Genomic DNA, 25,493 nt, shown 5'->3' with positions numbered 1-25,493 from the left:
TCAATAAATCTCAAAATAAATTTCAAATTTCTGAGACTCAGCGAGGGATACATACTCGTCGAAGATTCATGGAATGGAAATATAACTGTCAGGAAAATTCCAACGTAGTTAAAGAATTGTTATATATAAACTACGGATAAGCGTGATTCATCGAAATGAATTGCAAAGTTCCACTTAGCGACTTAAGATTCCAATTGCGGGAGAAGTGACACGCGACTTATAAAAGCACAGTCTCGCACATTAACTCTTTTTCTTCCACACGCGAACTTTGACCGGATTCAAAAAGTATCTTTCCTCTTTTTTTCTCTTGCAAGGCGAAGATTGCCGCAGTATGCAACGTCGTCAGAAACCGACGTCGGTTGCGGCAATGTGTTGCCCCTAACGATACGTGTGTTTAATCGAACTATTTGTTAATTACCACCGTGCGCGCACTATTATTAGACTTAATTCCCTTACTACGATTTTCGATTTAATGTAATCCGATTTTTGAAGAAACCCGCGAGTGTCAAAACTTAAAAAAAAACTGTATATCAATTTAGGAATTAAATATATAGCAATATATATAAAACATATTAAATTATTAAAAATTATTTCATCACACATATGTACATATATAATATAATAGTAAATATAATATAATATAAATGTATATGCATACAAAATATGTAGATTTTCATTAAAATTCAAATTCAAAAAATTAGGAACGTGGAATAAATAATCTTCTTCACGATATTAATTCCAAAAAATTATATCTTTGTCAAAAGATCCAGTATAATAATTCTAATAAAGAAAAAACCTTAAAATAAATATTCAAACTTAAATTCAAGAAGAGGTTTTTTTCGATTTTTCTTCTTATCGTTAATGCCTTTTTAATCTGATATAAGTATAAAAATATGTAATTGCAAAGGAAATTAGAAATGTAGATACATAATAAAATGCACATTAGAATATTTTACGCGTGACAATATCTGTTTGCGTATATGTATGTATATCTTCAGAATGATATAATGCAGCGAAATGGAAGATTCAGTGAGTACATTATTCTATATCAATTTGCAAACGGAATTCTCTTTTTCCGAATGAATCTTTTCTTTGCTCTTCGTTGCATTATCTTCGTTGTTCTGTATATAAAAGAGAAACGTATGACTGTCGTTATTTAATTGTCCTAAATCTTCTTGTGTTTATTTTTATTTTTACCAATCAATTAATTTTAATCTCAATTTAACTCACGCTTTATCTTTCTTAAATTTGTTTAAAAAATTTTAAAGAACTGAGATTAAAGTTAATCTACGTTGAGATAGAATATCATTCTATCCTGTTGCGATTATGACGGCCTAAAAAAACTCGTGGAATTTAGAACTTGAACTCGAAACATTAAATTTTATCTTCCAATACATTCATAGAAAAATACTTAATGTTTTAAATTCTAAATTCCACGAGATGTTCGAGACAATCTAGCCCATCAATTACCACAACAAGATGACAAAGATATATTAATATTTGTTTTTACCAACGTGATAAATTTTAATCTTGGTTTTCTTAAGTTTATATTAAACAAGTTCTTACAAACATAATACCTTTTTTTCATTTCTCTTCGGTTATTATTGCTGATGAAAATTTTTATTGAAAATATCTTCAATTGATCCATTTCATCAAAATTTGTTAAGATTCATAAAATTTATTTTTTAACAATAAAAATAAAATAATAAAATAAATTTAATAAATTCAAATAAATTATTTAACTTTAAAAAAATTATTTTCAATAAATTTTAATAAATCTTAATAAATTTTAATCAAAAGTGGTTAAATTGAGAGAAATTTTCAACAAATATTTTAATAATATATGTCCATTATGAATCCCCATTGAAGGTTTTTTAAAGTTATAAAAGATTCTTTATTTCTTATTCCTTCCTAAAAACTATACTTTATTTTAGTTTTTTCTATAAAGTACAGATATTTGTTTTAAAAATTTTTATTCGAGAAATTTTTATAAATCAAAGCTTTTCAATAAAATTAATCAAAGCTATAATTATTTCTTCAATGCAGATTAACTTTAATTTCTTAATTTCTATTTTATCTTTTTTTCTGTTTTAAGAATTAATCAGCGGTTGCTGGATAATGAATCGACAGTACTCTCATTATCAACTAAATATTTAAATAATTTATAATTTGCAATTAATTAATAATTTGTTAATTCGATCTTAATTTAATCATCTTCTCTAAATGTTAAACAAAAAATCAATTTTTCTATCTTTATATTTTTTTACGTAACGCAATACTCAAAAATAATTGAAGTTATTGTCCGTTTCTATCCGTGTGGATTAATTTTAATTCTTTATCTTTTTAATAATAATTTAATTTTTAAAAATCTTTAAAATTTTAATGTTTTTATTTTATATCAATACTATAATCATATATAATATATTAACAACCTTAATTACTTTTTTCTGTATTGTGATCTAACATTGCTAGTATTGTCCACATGAAAAGTGATAAAAGCTAATGTAAACAACCTATGTTAAATTAAACGTAATCACGTACGACGAGCCTGATAGAACAACCTCGGGTAGAGATAGATATAAAATCTATGCGCAATCCCTTGTTTTCGCGGAACGAGAGATGCGCATGCACGGGGGGATCCAGATCCTGCGGATGATGATTTCCAAGCGAACGACCGACTCGGCGCTCGCGCGTGGGCAATTAGCAAAGTCGCTAGCGGGTGTAACAGGCCGTGCCAACGGACGGCGCCGCGCGTCCTTCAAATGTTCCCTATCGATTCTCGCGGGTATATTACATCGCGACTCGCGCCGAGGCATGCTAGTCGACGCTATCACGTCGGCATCGACGTCAGTGACAGTGCGATCGTCGTCGGATTGGATACCGAGGAAGATTCCCCGTGCGAAGTAAGGTCCGCGTTCCTCGTGTTCCTCTTCTCCCCTCCGCGTTTCCCCCTCCTGAACGTCTGATCTGCGCGCGAATCGGACATTTTTTTTCACTGGGTAACGAGGGGTCTTCGGATGGGGGTGGTGGGGGCCTTGTAAACGCTCGTTGAATTAAATCGCATTGATAAAAGCGGCTGTTATCATTAATTTTTACAGACGGACATAAATTTCCGTCGAGGTTATTTACGCGCAAATTCAGTGCGACATATAGTGACATGCATGATACAGATATATCTAATGAACGCGCATAATGCATTTTCACGTATATATGTATATATATGTATGTATGTATGTGTAGGGCCTGTAGGGTACCCGCTTCATTTCCGAGATGCGGAAAGTGCAGAAGGTGAGTGCAGCTGGAAGTGCGAGTGGTGCCGCTGCCGCTGCAGCAAGTGATCCAGAGAGCAGCGAACAGTACCTCCCGAAGCGGACGCACGCAAGAAGTCCTATTTTCGAGATGTCGACGGACGACGAGAGTGGAATGACATGCTGTAACTCGCGGCAGAATGGCATCGTTCAGCCGCTGCTCACAGGTAAACGGAAATCAGGAATGCGGCCCGCGCGTTCGAGCTAACCTCAATCTCTCTCTCTCTCTCTCTCTCTCTCTCTCTCTCTCTCTCTCTCTCTCTCTCTCTCTCTCTCTCTCTCTCTCTCTCTCTCTCTCCCCCCCCCCCTCCCCCCTCTTTCTTCCTCTCTTTTCGCGAGCATCGTCGAGGAACGCGGCGCTCGTCCCCGAAACAGAGAGAACGCTTGCTTTCTCGGAAGAGTCGAATCAAGACGGCCATCCACGCGGAGAACGAAAAAAAGAAAAACCTTCCTCGAACGGTGGACATCGCGTTTTCTTTAACGGGGAGCGAAATTTGTTTCCTCTTTTTTTTTCCTTCACGTCTGAACACCGATTTCCTTGCACTACATTCGATCCCCCGAGCGTTCTCGCGCGCGTAGTCGATCGCGAGAGGCGAAAGGAGCAACGCCGACGAGATATACATGTGGAAAAAAAATCGCGTAGGATTACTCGCGTAGGATTACTCGCGTACAATCCGCGCGTGAACCATGTACACAGTGCAGAGAGAACGTGATCATGTTTGTAAATATTCCAATGGTGATGTAAGCCACGCGCAAACATCTCGGCCGGCGTATCTCTCGCGGCGATTTGTCAATGTCTCTGCTGCCTGTTTATTAGAATGTGACACGCGAGAAGTGTCGCTTTCACATGCAAAAAGACCCGCGCGAATCGCCCGCGGTATGCGCACCGCAAAACACCGTTTCCCCTAAGATAAAACATTAAAACTACGTGCAATTTTCCTGCCGGCAAAAAAGCCGCGCGCCATATTATGCAGCTGATATTTGCGCGCGATCGCAGAATATCGAATGTACAATTTGCCTTGGTAAATAGCATGGTTTGTTGCTTCTTACGTAACATTTCCTTTTACTGGTTATCATTAGTATATCTATAGTTCGCGATGTATCTATTGTGATCTGTATTCTGCATAATCTTGAGACGATACTGAACTTTTGTAGGTCTTTTATATTTTAAGTTTCGCTTACTGAAGGATGACTTGCTTTTTCAGATTTGTATCAAATTACTATGGCTTATGCCTATTGGAAGAGCGGCAAAATGAACGACCATGCCGTATTTGATTTGTTCTTCCGCAAGAATCCCTTCCAGGGAGAATTTACGATCTTCGCCGGTCTTGAGGAATGTATCAAGTTCTTGAATAAATTTCATTATTCCCCTAGTGGTATGTATTTGTTAGAGCTACTTTGTGTATATGTATTTTATTTTTTTATTAATTAGTGGTTTTTTTTTCATGTTGCAGATATCAAGTACCTGAAGTCGACTATGCCCGCTACAGTAGACCAAAGATTCTTTGATTATTTGCAAAGTCTTACTGCAAAAGATGTCACAATATACGCTATAGACGAAGGATCTGTTGTTTTTCCAAGGTAAATTTATGAAAGGCTTATTTAAAAAAATTAACAATTAGATATAGTAGTGACATGAATTGTTGCAATAGATAAGAAGCTTTCAATGTAAATAATAAGTTAAAAAGATTATAATTTTAGTTTCTTTATCAATGTAATTTTAGTTTTTTATATACTTGATTAAGTGAATTTTAATTATTTACTTAGATTTATAATCAAATTTAATTGTTGTAGAGTTCCATTGTTAAGAGTCGAAGGATCATTGATAATGGTGCAGCTCTTAGAAACAACTTTATTAACATTGGTTAACTACGCGAGTCTAATGGCAACAAATGCGGCAAGATATCGCATGGTTGCTGGAAAAAATATAACGCTGCTTGAATTTGGTCTTCGAAGAGCGCAAGGACCTGATGGAGGATTAAGCGCGTCTAAGTACAGCTATGTTGGTAAATACTTTGTTTTACTCACTCTAGTTATGTTGATTTAGTTTGACAAAACATGTGCTCTTATTGCATGTGCATTACAATACATTTAATGTTGATGAAATATGTAATTATTTTTTTATACAATGTATTTTGAACAATCAAATTTTTATTCGTGAGAAACAAAATTGAAAACAAGTTTTAAATATATATCTCTACAGTCTGCAATGTAATATATAATGAAAATGGAGGTGTCTACTAACTACAATCAGCTCATCATTTTTAAAACAAATTTGTTATTATAATTTTTAAATAGAACTATTTAGCAATGTTAAATAGAATCATTTAGATTTAAACAAATTTATTGCATAAGAAATTTATGTCAATTGCAACTGGTATCAATTGCTATTTTTGTTCGCACACGGTTATTATACTAATTATTGTGCATGGCAATTATACAGTATTGCAATGGCCTACATTGCGAAAGTATGGACATAAAAATATATAATGTAGGAGTTATTGCATATAGGTTTTATTGCATGTGCATTATGTATACAATATATTTAATGCTGATGAAATATGTAATTATTTTTTTATACGATATATTTTAAACATTCAAATTTTTATTCGTGAAAAACAAAATTGAAAATAAAAAGGTTTAAATATATATCTAAATATATATAGTCTGTAATGTAATATATAATGAAAATGGAGGTGTCTGGTACCACTCCAGCACCCTTACACTATACTTAACAATTCACAAAAGTGAAATCAATACATTGTTCTACTCGGTGCCAGTTGGTACTACCTAGGTGATGAGTAACAATTTATGAGGTCAAAGGATATAGTTTCGATTTGATGTACGTGTACACACACACACACACACATACACACACACACACACCTACTGTCTCATGGAACTACTGAAAATAATTAGCTGCCATTTTTTAAAATACATTGGAAGCAAAAAAGTAGGATTATCTTTTAATAGAAAACATTTAGTAGTTTTATTTATGTGATGTAATTTTATTACATTATGAAGTAAAGACAAGAAATATTTTTATCATTCAATACATATTTCTTTAAAAAATAGGCCACTCGCGCACATCGTCAATTTTTGTAAAATATAATTTTTTAAATATAATTTTATCATTAGATTTGAATCAAAAAAAGTAAGACTAAAATTATTTAAATTTCATTTAAATTGAACAAAAATCTCAAGAAACATGAGAAATGGTGTCTATTTTATTTTTTGCACTGAGAGCACAGCGAGGTTTTAATATACTTCTTTAAAACAATTTACTCTATTATAGGTGGGTTTGATGGAACTAGTAACGTCTTGGCTGGAAAGCTGTTCAATATACCTGTCTGTGGTACACATGCACATGCATACATTACGTCTTTCACCAGCATTAGCGATCTGCAAGGGAAAGTAAGTGCATTTGATAAGAACTTTCTCTTATCAATTAATAAATGAATTAAATATTTAAATTCTGTGGGAAATGTAATCAAAAAGAAGAAAAAAACTAATGTATTTGTTTTTCTTGCAGACATTGGCGCATAAACAAACGGGCGACGTTTTAGATCTATTGGAACTCGCTTTTAAGCATCGCGAAGCTATTGCTGACGATTTGGGAGCTTTAGCCTCGCAAGCATCTAACGGAGAATTGGCGGCTTTAATTAGTTATGCCGTCGCTTTCCCAGAAAGATTCACTGCTCTTGTAGACACGTACGATGTTAAGAGGTATGTAGTCATCGCACGTTTATTCAATATTTTTAATTTAAATAAAAAGCTTGACATATTAGTTTTTGAAATTTGAACTTTGTGTATTTTGCTTATTTTTCTATCGCACTCATGTCACATCAATCTTTTGCATGGAGTTTACGTAAACTTTTTTGCTTATACCTATTTTTTTGTATTAGTTATTAGTAGACTGTATGTTTATGTATATGTTTCGCTAATTAGTTTGCTGTTTTTATATTTACATTTATTTAATATTTATTGTAATAATTATGTATAAATTTAACAAAAAATATATAAGGGCAATATAGTGTAATTAAATCTTCAGCAAAAATAGATAAAAGTAGATTATTCAAAGTAAAGTCAATTATTTTGAATAAAAAATTAATTAAATTTAAAGATAATCCTTTAAAGTAAAAAAATTATTACAATATTGTAAGCTTGTATTTTGTGACGTGCACACATAAATTGCGGTCAGTGTATTAGTTTTTTATACATATGTATGCACTAAAAACTATTTGTAATATATAATTAGAACAGTTTTTACATACATAGATTATACGCATAGATGCAGTGTAATTTGTAGAAATGTAATTACGATTCCGAAGGTCAAGTATTGTATTTTATTTATGTTATAAGATCTTTTTTATCTCATTACATATTTATCTTTTACCTATACAAATAGAAAATAATTAAATTCATATTTTAATTAAACAAAAGTATATTAATTTAATTTTATTAGCGTTATTATTTGTCATCGCGTCGCGCGAACACATGGCATGACGACATGCATATACACACTTTTAGCCTAATAGCAGTGTGTTTGTAGCATTGAGACGTCTGGCAAGGGGCAGGCACAAGTGGCCAGCCTAAATGTAAAGAATAAACTTCTAACTAACGGGTCCAATACACACGCCCAAAACGGTGTAAGAAACAACCCATTTATATCAGAATCGACTTCGCAACTTCACAAGAATGGCTTTTTAAGACGAGGCGAATTGGGTGAGCTCTATGTGAGGTACGATATCGCTCTGTTTGCCTGTTTTGCAGAATGTGATTTTCCCTTCCCCTTCTTTTCATCAGATCTACGCTTTGCAAACTATATTTTAATTTTTGTCATACCAAAGCCTACATCGATATCCTTTAATAAATAATATTTTAATAGTTGAAATTACATTTAATGGGATATATAGAAAGTCAATTTTAAAGTATTTTAACAATTTAAAGCTTCTTTGAATTGTTTAATAGCTGATATGATTGATTTAATTTCTTTCTTTATCTTTCGCTTAGAAAATGTTAAATAAAGAAATATTCTGTAAAACGGGCAAATTGCAAATTATGTTATCTTATCATGTTACTCTTCTGACGTGCCATAATTAGATATAAAACAATCAGAATCTTAAGCCTTCGGCACACAATACGATTTTTCATGCCAGATTGCATACAAGGCGTCTTATTACGTGTTCTGATTAGCTCAGATTATGTTACTAATCGCAAACCAATCGTAAGACGCCTTGTATGCGTGCTAGCATGAAAAATCGTATCGTGTGCCGAAAGCTTTATTTTTCGTTAGAATTTAGTTGTTAGTCATTATATACTTGTAATCTTATATAGTGCCCCTCCCAATTCTGCCCTTTAATTCTCTCGATAATTGATATGGGCACATTCCACATGTAACGCAAATATTTTGTCTTGCAAGAGTTTATCTACAAAACACTACTAAATTAAAATATTACAAAAGAAACTATATTACAAAAAACAACTAAAAAGTAAAAATATATATTTTCAAAAAAATAAATTTACTCCAATAATCTCAGTGCATTGATACTATCAATTGACTATACTTGAATGTTTGTTGTTAGAGTATCAGAAAATTTTCTTTATTGGAAACATTTTAATAACAATATAACTGGGGTTGAAAGTTATTACTCTGTTACGAATTAACAACGAATGCACAAGTTTAGGTAGCCTTAGTTTTATTGTGTGCTTTATTCTTTGTATGCAATGTTTCTTATCTTTATTTTAAACTTGGCATTAAAAAAATAAGTTTAACTTTGCAAAGAATATAAAAGTAAATAATAGAAGTTCAAGAAATTTATTTTTAATATAAATTGAATATATTTTTAGTAACTTAAGTTATTAGAAACATTTTTTATCTTTTTCGTATATTAATTAAACATGAGAAATTATAAGTACAGAAACAAGAATATATAATTTTCAAAAATACATTGCCAAGTTTAGGCTTGATTTTATGTAATGTAGAATTACAGCATAAAAAGTGTGCAACTGGATTGCTTTTTAATTAACAATTATAGTTAATAGAAGTGTAAAGTATTGCTTATATGTCTCATACATATTTTATATGTAAAAGATGTCTCATAGATAAATATTTTACGAATAGGAGCGGTCTGTTAAACTTCTGCGCGGTCGCGTTAGCTCTGAACGACTTAGGATACAGAGCCATCGGAATTAGGATTGATAGCGGCGATTTAGCGTATCTCAGTAACGTGGCGAGGGATATTTTCGAAAAAATTGCTGTTAAATATAATATACCGTGGTTCGCAAAATTGATGATTTGCGCATCCAACGACATCAACGAGGAGACAATAATAAGCTTAAATGAGCAGGTAAAAATTTACAAATAGCAGCGGATGTAGTAACAAATGATATGAAGGATATGGATGTAAAGGATATTTTCCAGAGTCACAAAATCGATTGCTTCGGAATCGGAACGCATCTCGTGACATGTCAGAGACAACCGGCGCTAGGCTGCGTTTACAAAATGGTAGAGATCAATGACGAACCAAGGATCAAGCTCAGCCAAGAAGTTGGAAAAGTCACAATACCAGGCAGGAAGGATGCCTACAGATTATACGGGTCGGATGGCTATGCATTGATAGATCTCTTGCAAAAAACGACAGAGGAACCACCGCAAATGATGCAGAAAGTCCTTTGTAGGCATCCGTTTCAACAAACAAAAAGAGCTAATGTTACACCAACTCGAGTAGAGTCTCTGCACAAGGTATTGTGTTAATTAAAATTGAAATTAGTATTGGTTCGACCTTACTGGCCAGATTTATTCTCAAATCGATACACTACGTTTCGATCCTAGATTTGGGTCCTTATCAAGTGTGATAAATTAAGATTAATTCTTATGACTCACGCAATTTTTTATAGCATGTGTTAATTAAAATTAACCAATTTTCGGATTTTTAAATAAATTGTCTAATAAGTCTATTCTTTTTAATTAAACTTCTTGCATCATTTGTTTTGTCTCCTTTTCTCTACGTTAAAAAGGAAAGATGAATTATGCAAAAAATTCTACTGAAAATGACAAACTATTACATTAGTATATAAAGCCTTCGGCACACGATACGATTTTTCATGCTAGATCGCATACGAGACTTCTTATTACGTGTCCTGATTGGCTCGAATGATTATATTACCAATCGTAAGCCAATCGTAAGACGCCTCCTATGCGTGCTAGCATAAAAAATCATATCGTGTGCCGAAGGCTTAACATTACTGTATGATAATATATATTAATGTGTAAGATACTATTTTGCTATATTATAGCTTGCTCGTTTAGATTCCTTTATCAATTTAAAGTTTAATTTTTTCTTTGCAGAAATTGATTATTTTACTGTGCTTTTGACATTTAAACATTATATATGTGTTAAACATATTAATGAAATAGAAGGCTCTGTAAACATCTAAAATTTAGCTTAGTAGCTGTATTTCAAGACCGATAAATTGTCGGCGCGCAATTTATATGGGCTGAGATTATTACATTAATATATTATAAAAATTATAATTAGCAACAAGATCTAGCTGTCAACCATATAGGGCCTTCTATTTCATCGATATGTTTAAAACGTGATGATCAGAGAAGTAAAATATTGTCATATGTATTATATATGTGTTGTATATATATTTTTTTTACATTAATTAAATTTCTTTATTAATTAGCAACACAACGAATATAAGCAAGAATATACTTCTATAAATTGTTCCAATTATTTCATAAGTGACATTTATACACATCATTATTATCGATGTTAACAGTATTTATACTTGTGATTAATAAATAAAAAATTTTACAGATATATTGGAAAGATGGCAAACTGTGTCAGCCATTACCAACATTGCAAGAAATTCGCAGCAGAGTGCAAGAATCCCTCAATACGTTACGTAACGATCATAAAAGGAACTTGAATCCAACACCATATAAGGTAAAAAATTGTTTAGTATTTTGAAATTTGCTAAGAATATATATATATATATATATATATATATATATATATAATTAAAATTTGAAAAAATATATAAATTCTAATATTTTAAATATTAATTTGTTAATATTAATTACTAATATTTTGAAAATTTTAATTTGTGTATCACTGAAAGAGATACTTGCATTGTTTGTTGAAATCTCGAAACATTATTTAAATGTTTTTTTTTTCTCAATGTATGTTACAGGTAGCTGTCAGTGATACTTTATATAGATTTATCGACGAATTGTGGTCTCGGAATGCGCCGATTGGAGAATTACGGTGAAGCATACTACTCTTGTACAAGAATATCGTTAAACTAGTCTCTAGCAATTATAAATATAGTAATAACAGAATCACAGATTTACTGAGGAAATGCATAATAAATTTTTTCTCAAAGAGCAGTGGTAACGTACTGTTGCAATCGAGCAAACATTTGTGCATTATAAACACGATTGCACCGTAACATATACCATGAGAGAGAGAGAGAGAGAGAAAGGGAAAGCGAGAATCCTATAAAAGATATTTTTCACAGTTTCCATTGTTGAAAATATCGAATTATATTATTATTGTAACAGTATATTTTGGTAAATTTTGCGCAAATCATATAACATATTTGTATAGTTTTACACGATTTATAGGATGAGATATTTCGTTACAAAAGTCTATTTACGAACAGTAGCTTTATCGCGCATACACATATACGTATTCTTAATCCTACTTAAAAAAAAGTACAAAATAGTGTACAAAAAAACACGTATATGTGTGTGATTTTAGGCATGCACAATTCAAATTTCCGAATAATGATTAATTTTTTAGAAATAATCTAGGTTAAATATATGTACACACGATCAAATATTTCAAAGTATAGCAATATGTGGTAATGTAATCGTTTCACAATTCTTTTTCGATTGCATCATTGTTGCGTTACTGGTCTTTCTCTTCTTTTTTAAATATTTTCTTTCCATCTTTTTTGAAGATTTGTTTTATTATAGTGGAAAGTTATATGTATATGTATGTATGTATGTGCGTGCGTGCGTGTGTGTGTGTGTGTGTGTGTGTGTGTGTGTTTGTAAATTTTTATTGTATTATTATTATTGTTATTATTATGTATTTATAATTGCTGAAGACTGCTTTAATAATATTCTCGTATAAGAGTGATACATTCGATATATTTACCGTTGTTATTTACACAAATGTACAAAGAGCGTGTAAGCATAAAATAGTTATACATATTCATAATTTTACATGCATGTGTACAATATGTATAAAAGTATGTATTGATGTACACACGCGCGCGCACACACACACACTAAGAGAAGGAAAAAAAAAGAAAGGAAAAAAATGTATTATATCAGATTAACATTTGACAATTAATGAGCAAAATTCAAAGTTAATTTCGTTTATTACTTATACGTTTTAATTGACAGTTACAGTATGTAGGCCGATATATATGTAAATAATGTGTCCCAACAGATTTTGTCCGAATATTTATTCAAGAAATGGTTTATTATATATCACTCTTCGAGTAATTTTATCAATATTATGCTATTCTTAAGATTAATCTATGATAAATCGTTTTAGTTCTACAGCTATTTGTTTTTAATTGTAACTTTACTGTATACTTTCAACATAAGATCTGTTATCCTTTTGTAATGTTCATTTACAATACATCGTTTATGGTATATAAGCATAATTGTAAAATATACTCGTGTTTTTTATAGTGAGAAATAAATAACATATAGCTGTTATGTATCTGCTTGAATGTCAATAATTAAATCCTCATTAGTCTTATCCATTCTGCTATTTGCGAAATGTTTCCTGAAGAGTAATTTTTTTAATTTGAAAAAATTGTGTCTTATAAACAGATAAAAATAATTACATTTCCAAGTTTCCAAAAAATAGTCGATATCTTAGTGAACGATTTATAAAATATTTACAAAATAATGTTTTAATAAAAATTTGTATGAAAGATTTAAAGATATCAGTTTGCAATTTATAATTTTTTTTTCTCAAACACTTTCACACTGATAATTGTTTAGCAACTGGTGCAGTGAATATTCTTATTATTTAGAAATGAGAGATCTTGATGTAATTACGATATTTTGTACATGAGTACGTATGTTCATACATTTTATTAATGTTTATCAACAACATGAGGTCATACTTGATTACATGACATACATATTGAAATGTGCTAGTGAAAACATGCAATTATTGCTGCAAGAAATAAGAACATTTTTAAAGAAATTATGTCACGATAGAGAGAAACCTGAGAGTGGTAGTCATCGCGTAGTTTTAGATATTTTCATCCATCAGCGTCTCTAAGTGCACAAAATGTGCACATTAAACTACGTCAAATATCTATGAATCCCGTAGGTAATGTGCATGACTTTCTATCTCCACGTTTATTTGGTTCTGTTTCATGCTATACCCGTAAATTTTATAATTGTATGCATTCATATTTTAAATTTGTTTTATGCAAATGTGCATAATCGTGTTCTATAAATGTGCAATACCACATATACATGATATAAATTCAAATATAATTGATTTGATAAAAATTCACTCACCGATTGCTATCGCTGCTGATGCTGCTGTTGCTACTGCTACTGCTTCATTTCTTTTCCGGTTTTGATTCTGAAAATGTGATAAATGATTATTCTTAAACTCAAACACAAAAGCAGGTAAAGAAATGTATCACTTGAAAAATTAGTATATTTACCGAGTCGCTCCATGGATGCCGCTTTCTGCTGACCTCATCCTGCTATTCTCGAACCACACATTAATAATGATCGTCCGATACTTTATTGGGCACTCCCGATATTACGGATAATATATCACACTCGAGTAAAACGTGAACCGCGCGCGAGAATTTCACTTGGCGCGACCGTTACATTTGAAAAAATACATGAAAAGGACGGCTCGTCTGATTGGCGGCGAAAATCAACATGGCATGAAAGTGGCGTGACGTCACGTAACTTCGTGGCCGAGAAACGCAGGCCGAGAAAACCGTTTGAATAAAAATTACGCGCCGAGATATAACAAACGGAGACAAATTCGTTTCGAAAATATGAAATTTCGTATGCTCGCACGACGACTAGCACTACACTTAATTCACTCGCGATATTTTACCGAACGTATCCTCTTCACACTTTGCTCGAATGCGTACGCGAACACTTCACTCGAAACCGAACGCACGATGCCTCGCGGGTCGTCTGTTAGCGCGACGACATTCTCGACACAGCACCGTACCTGCGCACAATGAATTCTCAACACGCGAGCACGCACGGAGTCGACAATGCGTCCGACCGGCGCTGGAGCGTGAGGGAACAATGGCGGCAGCAGCGGACGTGACCGTTGGTAGGTACACTCGGCGGTACTCGGCGCTAGTCGGCGCCACTCGGCGTTGCCAAGCGACCGTTGACTTGTTGACTCGCCGCGCCTGCGCCGCTGCCGCCATGTTGCTCCGCGCTCCAGTCACGTACGCCACTCCAGCGCCGGTCAGACGCTCTGTCGACTCCGTGCGTGTCTTTGCGTGTCACGTGTTCAGAATTCATTGTGCGCATATGAGATCGTACGTAGCAGAGGTATTCATGTGTAAAGCGTGTCATCGTGCGTTTGCCTTCGGTTTCGAGTGAAGTGTTCGCGTGCACGTTCGAGTAAAGTGTGAAGAGGATATATTCGGTAGAATATCGCGAGTGCCAATTAAGTGAAGTGTGTTACTAGTGCTACTAGTCGTGCGAGCATACGAAATTCTCGAAACAAATTTGTCTGATCCGTTCGTTGTATCTCGGCGCGTAATTTTTATTCAAACGGTTTTCCTCGGCCTGCGTTTCCACGAAGTTACGTGACGTCACTACGTCACTTTTTCGTGCCATGTTGATTTTCGTTCCGAGCAAAGTTTTCGTGTGCGCGTATTCGCTCGAGGAGGGTAACGCAATCCGTTCGGTAGAATGTCGATCGTGCCAGTAATGAAACTTTACTAGTCGTCACGCAATCATACAGAAATACAAAACTCTGGGAGCAAATTGCTTTTTACTTATGTTCAGTGTGCCTCGACGTACGATTCTTGGCGATTTTTTCGGGTTTCGTTTCGTAACGTTACGCATCATACCACACTTTTCTGCCATATTTTCTTTTTTGATTCGTCGCCAATCAGACGAGCCGTACTTTTCACATATTTTTTCAAATGTAACGGTCGCGCCAAGTGAAATTCTCGCGCGCGGTTTACGTTTTACTCGTGTGTGATATATTATCCGTAATATCGGGAGTGCCGAATAAAGTATATATCGGACGATCGTTATTAATGTGTGGTTCGAGAATAGCAGGATGATGTCAGCAGAAAACGGCATTTATGGATCGACTCGGTAAATATACTATTTTTTCAAGTGATACATTTCTTTACCTGTTTTTGTGTTTGAGTTTAGGAATAATATTTATCACATTTTCAGAATCCAAACCGGAAAAGGAATGTAGCAGTAGCATCAGCAGCAGGAGCAGCGACAGCAATCGGTGAGTGAATTTTTATCAAATCAATTATATTTGAATTTATATCATGTATATGTGGTATTGCACATTTATAGAACACGATTATGCACATTTGCATAAAACGATTTAAAATATGAATGCATATAATTGTAAAATTTACGGGTATAGCATGAAACAGAACCAAATAAACGTGAACATAGCATAGAAGAGACCCAAAAAGTCATGCACATTACCTACGGGATTCATTATATGTATAGTGTTCGCTTTTCAATGTGCAACGTGAGTTTGAGGTTATATCAGTAAACGAACTCCATATGTTGAAAATTGATAACACTACGTTTATTAATGATCTTTAACGATGTTATGTATCTTTGTATTAAAAAAGAATACATAGTTTTTTGTATTTATATTTATATAAAATATACATATATATATATATATCCTTCCAACAAAATAAAACCATCAAGAAAGCTCTCTGATAAATTTATCTTTTAGGAAATACAAATAGAAGAAATTTTATGTAAAATGAAAGAAACTTGTGCATGAATAGATGTCTGAAATTGGATTTACACGTCTGCGAAAGTTATATTTGTACATCAGATGTAAAGATTGTTTACTGTGAGGTATGCCTCACCCTCAGCACTTAAAAACCTGTTTGAGAATCGTCAAACAAATATGTCCGGTGGTGACGTTAATGTGCACCGTGTTTGTCATCGCGATTACGATTTACATCGGCGAGAAGGTCTCGCCTGTCTTCATCTTCCTTTGCATGCAGGTGTACCTAAACTGGTACTCCGTGTACAGCATCAGCTGCAAGTCGACTCCAATGAAGGTGAAAGAGGTACAGAGTGGTAATCTGTACAATGTTGTCATTCAGCAGCAGCAGCAACGCAAGTACGAGCAACAGTCCAACAATGTTGTGCAGCCACCGGCGCACAATACGGCTTACAAGTTTTGGCACTGCGACCGGTGTCAGAGCTACATGTGCAAGCCAACGCAGCATTGCGTTTTCTGCCGCAAGTGCTTTCACTTCCGGGACCACCATTGCTTCTTTCTGGGTGCTTGCGTGCTTCGCCAGAACATGGGCAACTTTATACTGTTCTGCTTCTACACATCACTGACCTGTCTGTACTCCTTGTGCGTGCTGGGCCCGTACATGTACGAGAACATCAGTCACATTGTGAAGAGCGACGCGGACTACCTCAATATATTCCTGAACTTCTGCTTCCCGATCGCCCTGGCAAGACTACTGCATTCCCGAGATAGCTCGAGTATACTTTTAGTCACGACGTTTGACACGCTGATGTCGATTCTGTGTATCTGTTTGGTACTCGGCGTGTGGAAGCTGCACAGTTGCTTGTCCGGCAAGCAACGTTACGTCAATGTGACGGGAAGACAAAATCTGCGGGAGATCTTCGGCAGCTATGGTCTGTCGAATATTATCTTCCCATACAACGGTCTCATAGGCACGCGAGATATTAACGGCAAATATGAACTAAAGGAAGTGTGAGACTCTAGTCAAGTGAATAAATAAACTCTGATTAAATATCTAACACATACACATTTCTTTATTATGTACTTATATAGCAATAAATACAGTCATATGTACAACATAATTATGCATTCATACATGATGGATAACACAGAGATAGGAGCGCATTTTACAATTATCAAATAATATTTTCAGTTATTAATAAAAATTTTATAGATATTATTCTTAAAAAGAGGTTACAGTAATTTCTTTTCGAACTTGTAATTTTTCCAATTAGCTCACTACTATTTTTTTTAATACTCCTCATGATTAGCAGAAATATCATATTATTGATTAGAAGTCTAATTGAGCATAAATTATTTTCCAGATTGTGTAATAAATAAAAATTATTTCTCACATTTCTCAATATAACATAAGATTTAGAACTTAGGTTTGTTGAGGCTAACCCAACATGTGTATAAGTATATATTTTATATAAAGTATATTATTAATTTTATTTTTATGATAATTTTCGGTTTCATGCTCTATACTTGATTCGATTTATTTGTTATTTATGCCTGACAGTAATATAGATTTCCTAAATAATAAATTTATTTTAATTGATTTATTTAAACTTTAATTTATTTAACACGATCATTTTTATACACAAGAGAAGACTCATACTTTTTAATTTATTTAATTTATTAATTTAATTCAAATATATAGTACATATATATATTAAAATTTATAATGATGCAAAATGTGATAGTAGGGCTCAGAATATTGTTAAATTTAAATTCAATGTAAATAATTTTATTCACAAAAAATTTTAAAGCAACTGATTCTGTGTAATTTTTTTCAACTTAAAAGGAACTGATTCTGTTTTCTAAAAAAATACAACATTAATATTATCACAATAAATAAATTGCGCTCGAGAAAGAAATGTCATTTAATGACATTTTAAGTCTTTTTCTGATAACTTCTTAACATTATAATGATGCACTTTCGCCTAGTTTATTCACGCATTCTCTGCAACGCTTATATACATGCCTTGTAGAAAGAGTTACCATTTATAAAAATTATCTTTATAATTCCGTGTGCAGAAAATGCTGTGCTTTGAAGTCGCTGGGATGAATAAACAGTCCTTCCATTACCGACCATTGCGTGTGTGGACTATTTGGAGAGTATTCGCCTACTACTTCAGTCTGTCCACTAATTGGAGTACCATAAGTTCTGCCAGTAACAGCCAAGTACCTGTGAGAACGCACAATATAAATTATATATTATTCTAGATAATACTATCTTTTATTTACATTTTAATCCACAAAGAAATATACTTACTTTTCGGTATCAATATGCTTCAGCATGATTGTATCATCTCTTTCCCAAAAATCATTGTGACATATCAACATCCAGTTATCGCCGGTATCACCCTCTCCTCTGGCATCCCCATAGGCAGAAACTTCCTGCTTTCCGGTTAGCGGCGAGCTAACGAGATGTGAGTGAAGATTCTTCTTTGTTGCAATATGCTCCAGTCTGATAGTATCTCCGCATTTAATCGGCATCCTATCAAGAAAATTTTGTTACAATTTGCTTGTATATAAAAATTATCGTTTTAAATGTATATAAGCTTTAGCTCACCCTCGCATACACTGCTTTCCTGATTCAGCTTTAACGAGCCAATAGGAATTACCATCTTCTTTGGCATTGGTACCTGTTACCGATTGCTGCCCACTACCACTACCATACTTTACTTCGTGGGAGTGTAGCCTCACATTGTAATCTACATTCATTAATTTCAGTACAGAGCCACAGGTTACATGCTGGGTTCCCTTGGCTGCAAAATCAGTAAAATTCAAATATAAAATAGTTAATAAAGTTCACACACTCACAGTGTTTCTTGCTTTAAGATTTCGAGCGATACGCTAATTTTCTGATTTGTATGCGATTAAAAGTACACGTAATGTAAAGTATAACGCGAATAAAAACGGCAGGAAATAAAATTAATGCCAAGATATTAAAAACGCATAGCGCACATAACACGTAAAACGACGAAAACAACATAACCTCCATTAACTTCATATTTACGGGCAAATGTGTTCCTACGAGATAAAAACGAGGAGTACCTTGAATCCAACTTATGTAAAGCAAGAGTACTGCGAGGCTTGAAAAAAGCACCATATAATCCATCTCGCGATCAGGTGCTCCTGGCAACAATTGACAGGAGAATTAAGCTATACGATAAACCCGTCACCGGCAATAGTAATTAATACATGGGGGGCGTAAGGACGTGTCAACTTTCTATTGGTTACTATCCACGTGTCTGCGTTCTGGACGATACTTCTGGATCTGACCTGACACGAATGCGATGCTCGTCCAGCTTGCACTACACTTTCCTCCTTTTCCTTTCCTAGTGAAGAGAAAGAGAAAAAAGTAACAAATCAGTTAAAAGGAACAGTTATATTGAGATATAACGAGATTGTTTCTATTTGACATTTAATAAAAGAGGAAAGAAGCGAAAAATAAAATAGAGAAAGAACCTTTCAACAATTTTTCTCTTTTCCTAAATTCCTCTTCTGTATATAAAATTCCTTTTTCAATATGAATTTGCTGTAGATAATGAAATATTTTTTGCAAAATTAACAGAATTAATGCCTATTTCACATATTTCAATACAATTTTGATTTCTATTAGGCTTCTTGGAAACATTTTTGGAAACTGGGAAAAAACTGCTAAAAAAATTTTTCTTTCCTTTAAATATTTGTCGTATTTTTCAATTTTTTTTTTCTTCGTAAAGAAAGGAGACTATTCATATAAAAACATTCATATTTCATTATTAGATCTTTCTATATTTTTCTAAAAAAAAAAGAAAAAACCAATTTTCTTCCTTAATTTTTCCAAAAAATTAAGAACACACTACTATTTGTATTAGGAATTGGTCAATTTAAATAAAACTTCCAAATTAATACATATTTTTCAACTTCTTTTAACGATTTGTATTATTTTCAGACTAAACGAAGTAAAACAAGATATTTATTAAGAGCATTAAATCACATTTCAGCTAAATAAAATATAATTTGAAATTTTAGTTAATCTTATAATCAAATTTATTTAAACGTAATTAAACAATATTTAAAAAAAATTATATATAAAACAATTCTAGGGAAGTAGGGAGAGATAAGGAAAATATAATACACAATACATATTTATATATAACAAATATATTTTCATACCGCATTGGACCCATATTCATTATTTGAATACTTTACATACTAACAATCTTCCAATTTGATTTATAACTATTAAAACATATATATTTACAGATATGGACTCTCTCTATGTGTAATGTTTAGAGAAGTATACAAAAAATAGTCAGACAAAATATTTCATGAAAACGAAATTCTATATCTTTATATAACTCTATGATACGTGATTCAATGATGGAAAGAACATGCATGAAAAAAAAAAGAATTAAGGAAGACCTAGGGCGGAATTCATAGACTGATCGTAAGTTCAAGAATCGTCTTAAGTCTAGCCACGAGCAGACTTAAAGCTTACTTAACCAATGAAATAACATATGAATTCCGTCCATAAATTACAATGAACTCAATACATTGTTTCGAAGTAAATAAACTTTACTCTTTAAGAAACGTGATATAAATTAACTTTTCTTGTGCTTGTAATGTTTTTGTACAAAACATTTAACCCCTTTATGCCTTTTTATATAATTATATAAATCTTAATATATTACACAATTCTTGACTTGAAAAATATTCTTATCAAATTAAATAATACAGACATTTGCAAAAATAGCATTCTGTTTCCAGTTTTATAGATTGGGATACAAGATTCTCCCTGGAGAGAACAGTGGAATGTGCCTTCTTTTAGAAAAAAAAACTTATTCATATATCCATAAAAGAATGCAAAGAATTTTTGCATTGTCAAGGTGTGGTTTATGCATTAGAACGAATGGACGACAAAAGTGGTTACAAAATGTAAGCTGATTAGTAATCAAGTAGTTTTGGACGGGTTTTAACATAAACGTATGCTGCTATTATCACAAATATTGCAGCTATGGTGGGTAACACGACTGTGAACACCCGCTGCTTATTTTCAAGAAACTCCTTTTTCCGTTCCTTCTTCTGTTTGTTCGTCTCTTTCGTCTTTCCCTTCAACTGCCGCATATTTCAGCTGCAAGTTAATACAATTGTATTAGGGCAAACATATATTTCTTTTCTCAATTAAATTAATGCTCAGTACTCAATATACATCTAGGACATTTGTGTTTTATGCATTTCCTTTCTTTGAAATTTCTTGTCAGCTATAATTGATTATAATATTTATATACAATATTTTAAATACAACTAATATTTTAATACTTTTTAAAGATGTTAAAGCATATATCATTAATTTTTTTTATACTTGTAAGTGAACATTAACAAACAATCTATGGTGTGTGATAAGAGTTCAAAAAACAAAAGTATGTACTGAGTATTAAGATAAACATTCATATGTTTTTTGAATCTATTTAGTGTGTTACTGAAGACGTAATCAACTGTACATATGTATAGTTGATTATGTCTTCATGAATTCGATATTAGCGCGAATTGCTGGAAAGAGTGAGAACTAAATTTCAAATAATCGTTGGAGCGAATTGAGATTCGTGTATTGAAAATATTCTAGCAGAAAAAACATCAGCGGGTGATCTTCGTCAAAGCGACAACAGTCGCGTTCGTCACGCATATGTTTTCAAGCGCTGATCAACTACATAAAACTGTACGTTCACGCGAACTTTCCAGAACAATCGTTTCGGATTCGTGAGCATCGAAATATCATTGCATACCTTCGAGGATGCACGAGACGACCAGGTACGAAAAAGAAATACGGAAGGATAAAGTTACGTTCGTCAGTTTTTGGTGTAAGTTAGATTTATGCACATGACACGTAGCTGCTATTATATCGAACTACCGTTGGCAGGGAGAGACATTGGTTTACATTGGTTTCTGTAGCCTGTCACTCACTGTCACTGCCTGTCACTGCTGCACGCCAGCCACCACTACCAGACTGGTGGCAGTCGTGGCACCAGTAGTGCACGCACTGCACGCACGTAATGCTAAGTGCGTTCCTAAATTCATCGCAGCAAGGCACGCGAGAAAAGATCTTTTAGGCCGGATCTACAATAAGGGTGCTTTCCAGCAATGTACACAGGCGACACTGTGTAACACAGTGTACGAACTAGTGCTTTCCAACTACGACACAAGTCGACACAATCGTACACAGCTAAAAAGCTAAGTTTGACCGTGCCGTCACTCCACGAATGCCAACATTTTTACATTTGGTATCACTTATTTTTTTATAAATTTCTATACATTTCTAGTTTTGGCTAAACCGATTAAACGTTACGTTTAGGTTTAGGTTATTTTCGTTTGTTATCATAGGTGATCATAGGTGTTTATCGATTTCTGATCCATTTTCTGAACTTTTTGACATTAATGCAATCTAATTTTGTTTTGTCGCTGCCATCCTTAACCAATGTAAAGAAAATTTGCCTTACACATGGAAGGTAATTCAATGCATACTTTATTTTATTATTTGTTGCAACTACAAATGTAATAAATACATTGATAAATTTACTATTATCATACTTATCTTTTATACATACATGTTAACCGTATTAACTCTTATACATTTTTATCTTTATTAATTTTAATCAATTTCGAGAATTTGATTCTTTAATATAAACCACGATATAAATTTATAATTAAAAATTTACATAAATTTACTAATTAATAAAATTAACGGTATAATTTGAAAGTCGCCAGTGATGATTTTCAATAAATGAGATTAATTTTTTTTTTCAAGTTGACACAAATTTTATTCAGACAATTACAGTTACGACGTTTTGGCCCCTGCTTTGGGCCCTTATCAAGTAGTATACAATCACATATGAATTTGTGACTCGCGTCAGCAAATCATGATTATAGGTGTTACATTAAATATTCGTGTCAATTAATAATAATATAGTTAATGAAACCACTGCCCGTGACAATTACTGCTCACCAGTAAAGACTTATATTGTCAACTTTAATATTCATAGTATTATTTTTATAAATTAAACAGGCAGTGGTTTCATTAACTATATTATTATTAATTGACACGAATATTTAATGTAACAACACCTATAATCATGATTCGCTGACGCGAGTCACAAATTCATATGTGATTGTATACTACTTGATGAGGGCCCAAAGCAGGGGCCAAAACGTCGTAACTGCCCAGATAGCAAGTATGATATAATAAAGATATTAGCATCTTGCTACGCATTTATGTCGTCTCTTGTGCTGTTGTTTGCTAGCATTCGATGTCGAAAATAAAATTCTTTGCACGTTTCAAACATTATGCTAGCATTACTTAAGATCAGTGTCGAATGCTAGCAAATAACAGCACAAGGGACGACGTAAATGCGTAGCAAGATGCTAACATCTTTATTAGCAACATGAGAACAATTTGTGCTCATACATACATTTGTGGCTATCTGGGTGTAATTGTCTGAATAAAATTTGCGTCAACTTGAAGAAAAAAATTAGTCTCATTTATTACTAATTAATAATTACATAATTTTTCATTTACAGCAGTGGAAGGATTTATTTGCAGGCACTGCGGTGCATATATTCCTTTGTTAGAAACAGCATCCGTTCATGAATGTTTTAAAAACAAAGATGTATATGTAGACAACAATAATGTTTTATTTGTACATGACAATTTGGATGGCCATGATAAACGTAAGTTTATTTATTAAATTGACCTTATTTTACTTATTATAAAAGCCATTTCTTGATCTATTTTTAAATATCTCTTCCTTCTCTATCTCTCATATAAATAAAAATTTAAATAAAATTTCTGTATGTGTGTGTGTGTGTGCATGTGCATTTTATGTTATTCATACAATTTTTTAAATATACATAATTTATATTTTCCATTTATTTTTTTCAGCATGTAATGACTATGAGAAAACAAACACTATAGAAAGTAGTGAACAATCCACTAAGCAAAGTAAATTTATATATATTATATATTTATTGTATATATATATTATATATATATATGTATATGTATATACAATATGTTTGTTTTATTTTTCCAAATTATCTTTAAATGCTATTTATATTTCACAGGTGCTGTGTGGACTGATAAAGCTATAATGGCTCTTCTCAGCCTTTACGAAGCCAATGTGCATATGTTGGATCATCCAAAGAAAAAAACCAAAATTTGGACAGCAGTATCAGATGGTTTAAAAGATTTCGAAATCGAGGTATGACAAAAGTAGTATATTATAAACGTTTTTTATAAACAAAATAAAACAATTTTATTTGTATGTTATCTTTAAAAACATCTCAATTTAACGATCAACGATATTTTAAAATCCAGCTTTACACACACCATAAACATACATATATGTATATATTTTCATCATGCTTTTATTTAAAAAATTTTTTTTAGATGTCCCCTGATCAAGTAAGATGGAAGATGAACATATTGCAAAAAAAATACAAAGAATGTTGTGACAACAATAACAAGTCCGGTAGGGGTAAAATGGAATTTAAATGGTATGATCAATTGGATGAAATATTTGGTAGAAATAAAGACGCTATTGCTGCCCATACCGTATCAAGTAAAATAATAAAACAAGCTTCCGAGTCTACATTATCCAGCCAAAAGAACATTGGAAATTGTACTTCTGAGTCGCCATCGTCGGCTGAGATTCCTGCAACTCCTATTGCTTCTACTTCTTTGCCAATTAATAATAAAAATGCAAAAAAACCATTTCGTATTCGGCGTGGAACAGGTTCGAACTTAGCAGATAAAAAATTAAACATTGAACATCAGTGGCTTAAATTTTTAGAAAACAAAGAAGTAAGAGATACTGAACGTGATAAAAGGATTGCGAAATCTGAAGAAAGAACAACCGAGAGTTTCACGCTCAAGAAAAAATTAATAGCTTTAAAAAGACAAGAAATAGAACAAAAAAGAGAATTATTAAATAAAAAATTAAAAGATAAAGAAAATAGGCATGCTGAAATTATACAAATAGAAAAAACAAAATGTAAATTACTGAAAAAATTATTATATCAAACAAATTTAAAAATATCCGACGATTCTGACGAATAGTAACTGATTAACATTGATACTAATATTAGAGCAGTTAATAAAACTGTTATAGTTAGAAAT

General features: G+C 32.7%; 4 protein-coding genes across 10 annotated transcripts; 3 read left to right on the top strand and 1 right to left on the bottom strand.

Annotated features, from left to right (window-relative positions):
* Positions 1 to 2,660: 2,660 nt before the first annotated feature.
* LOC105831654 (nicotinate phosphoribosyltransferase) lies at positions 2,661 to 13,057 on the top strand. Of its 6 annotated transcripts, none has more exons than XM_012671926.3 (12): positions 2,661 to 2,908; positions 3,241 to 3,475; positions 4,514 to 4,684; positions 4,763 to 4,889; positions 5,103 to 5,314; positions 6,604 to 6,722; positions 6,841 to 7,034; positions 7,861 to 8,049; positions 9,433 to 9,658; positions 9,721 to 10,053; positions 11,135 to 11,263; positions 11,511 to 13,057. In XM_012671926.3, the coding sequence occupies exons 2-12, from the start codon at positions 3,271 to 3,273 to the stop codon at positions 11,586 to 11,588; spliced, it is 1,983 nt and encodes a 660-aa protein (XP_012527380.1). In that variant the 5' UTR covers positions 2,661 to 2,908; positions 3,241 to 3,270; the 3' UTR covers positions 11,589 to 13,057. The 6 variants fall into 6 exon arrangements, with proteins under 6 accessions (XP_012527380.1, XP_012527379.1, XP_012527383.1 ...); XM_012671925.3 differs by having other exon boundaries at positions 2,662 to 2,903; XM_012671928.3 differs by having other exon boundaries at positions 2,671 to 2,903; positions 9,733 to 10,053.
* Positions 13,058 to 15,999: 2,942 nt separating this feature from the next.
* Positions 16,000 to 17,409, top strand: LOC105838460 (palmitoyltransferase ZDHHC20-like). The gene has a single exon (XM_012684035.3). The coding sequence runs from the start codon at positions 16,419 to 16,421 to the stop codon at positions 17,301 to 17,303; it is 885 nt and encodes a 294-aa protein (XP_012539489.1). The 5' UTR covers positions 16,000 to 16,418; the 3' UTR covers positions 17,304 to 17,409.
* On the bottom strand, positions 17,335 to 20,044 carry LOC105838461 (stromal cell-derived factor 2). Its single transcript, XM_012684036.3, has 4 exons — positions 19,391 to 20,044; positions 18,906 to 19,101; positions 18,606 to 18,830; positions 17,335 to 18,518 (listed from the first exon to the last, which is right to left on the bottom strand). The coding sequence occupies exons 1-4, from the start codon at positions 19,452 to 19,454 to the stop codon at positions 18,350 to 18,352; spliced, it is 654 nt and encodes a 217-aa protein (XP_012539490.1). The 5' UTR covers positions 19,455 to 20,044; the 3' UTR covers positions 17,335 to 18,349.
* Positions 20,045 to 22,612: 2,568 nt separating this feature from the next.
* Positions 22,613 to 25,492, top strand: LOC118644850. Of its 2 annotated transcripts, XM_036284556.1 has the most exons (5): positions 22,615 to 22,827; positions 23,897 to 24,046; positions 24,258 to 24,317; positions 24,440 to 24,576; positions 24,765 to 25,492. In XM_036284556.1, the coding sequence occupies exons 1-5, from the start codon at positions 22,821 to 22,823 to the stop codon at positions 25,431 to 25,433; spliced, it is 1,023 nt and encodes a 340-aa protein (XP_036140449.1). In that variant the 5' UTR covers positions 22,615 to 22,820; the 3' UTR covers positions 25,434 to 25,492. The 2 variants fall into 2 exon arrangements, with proteins under 2 accessions (XP_036140450.1, XP_036140449.1); XM_036284557.1 differs by lacking the exon at positions 24,258 to 24,317 and having other exon boundaries at positions 22,613 to 22,827.
* The last annotated feature ends 1 nt before the right edge of the window (position 25,493 follows it).

Source organism: Monomorium pharaonis, chromosome 3 (genome assembly GCF_013373865.1).
Source record: "Monomorium pharaonis isolate MP-MQ-018 chromosome 3, ASM1337386v2, whole genome shotgun sequence".
Classification (NCBI taxonomy): Eukaryota; Metazoa; Arthropoda; class Insecta; order Hymenoptera; family Formicidae; genus Monomorium; species Monomorium pharaonis.
This window is presented reverse-complemented; position numbering and strand designations above follow the sequence as displayed.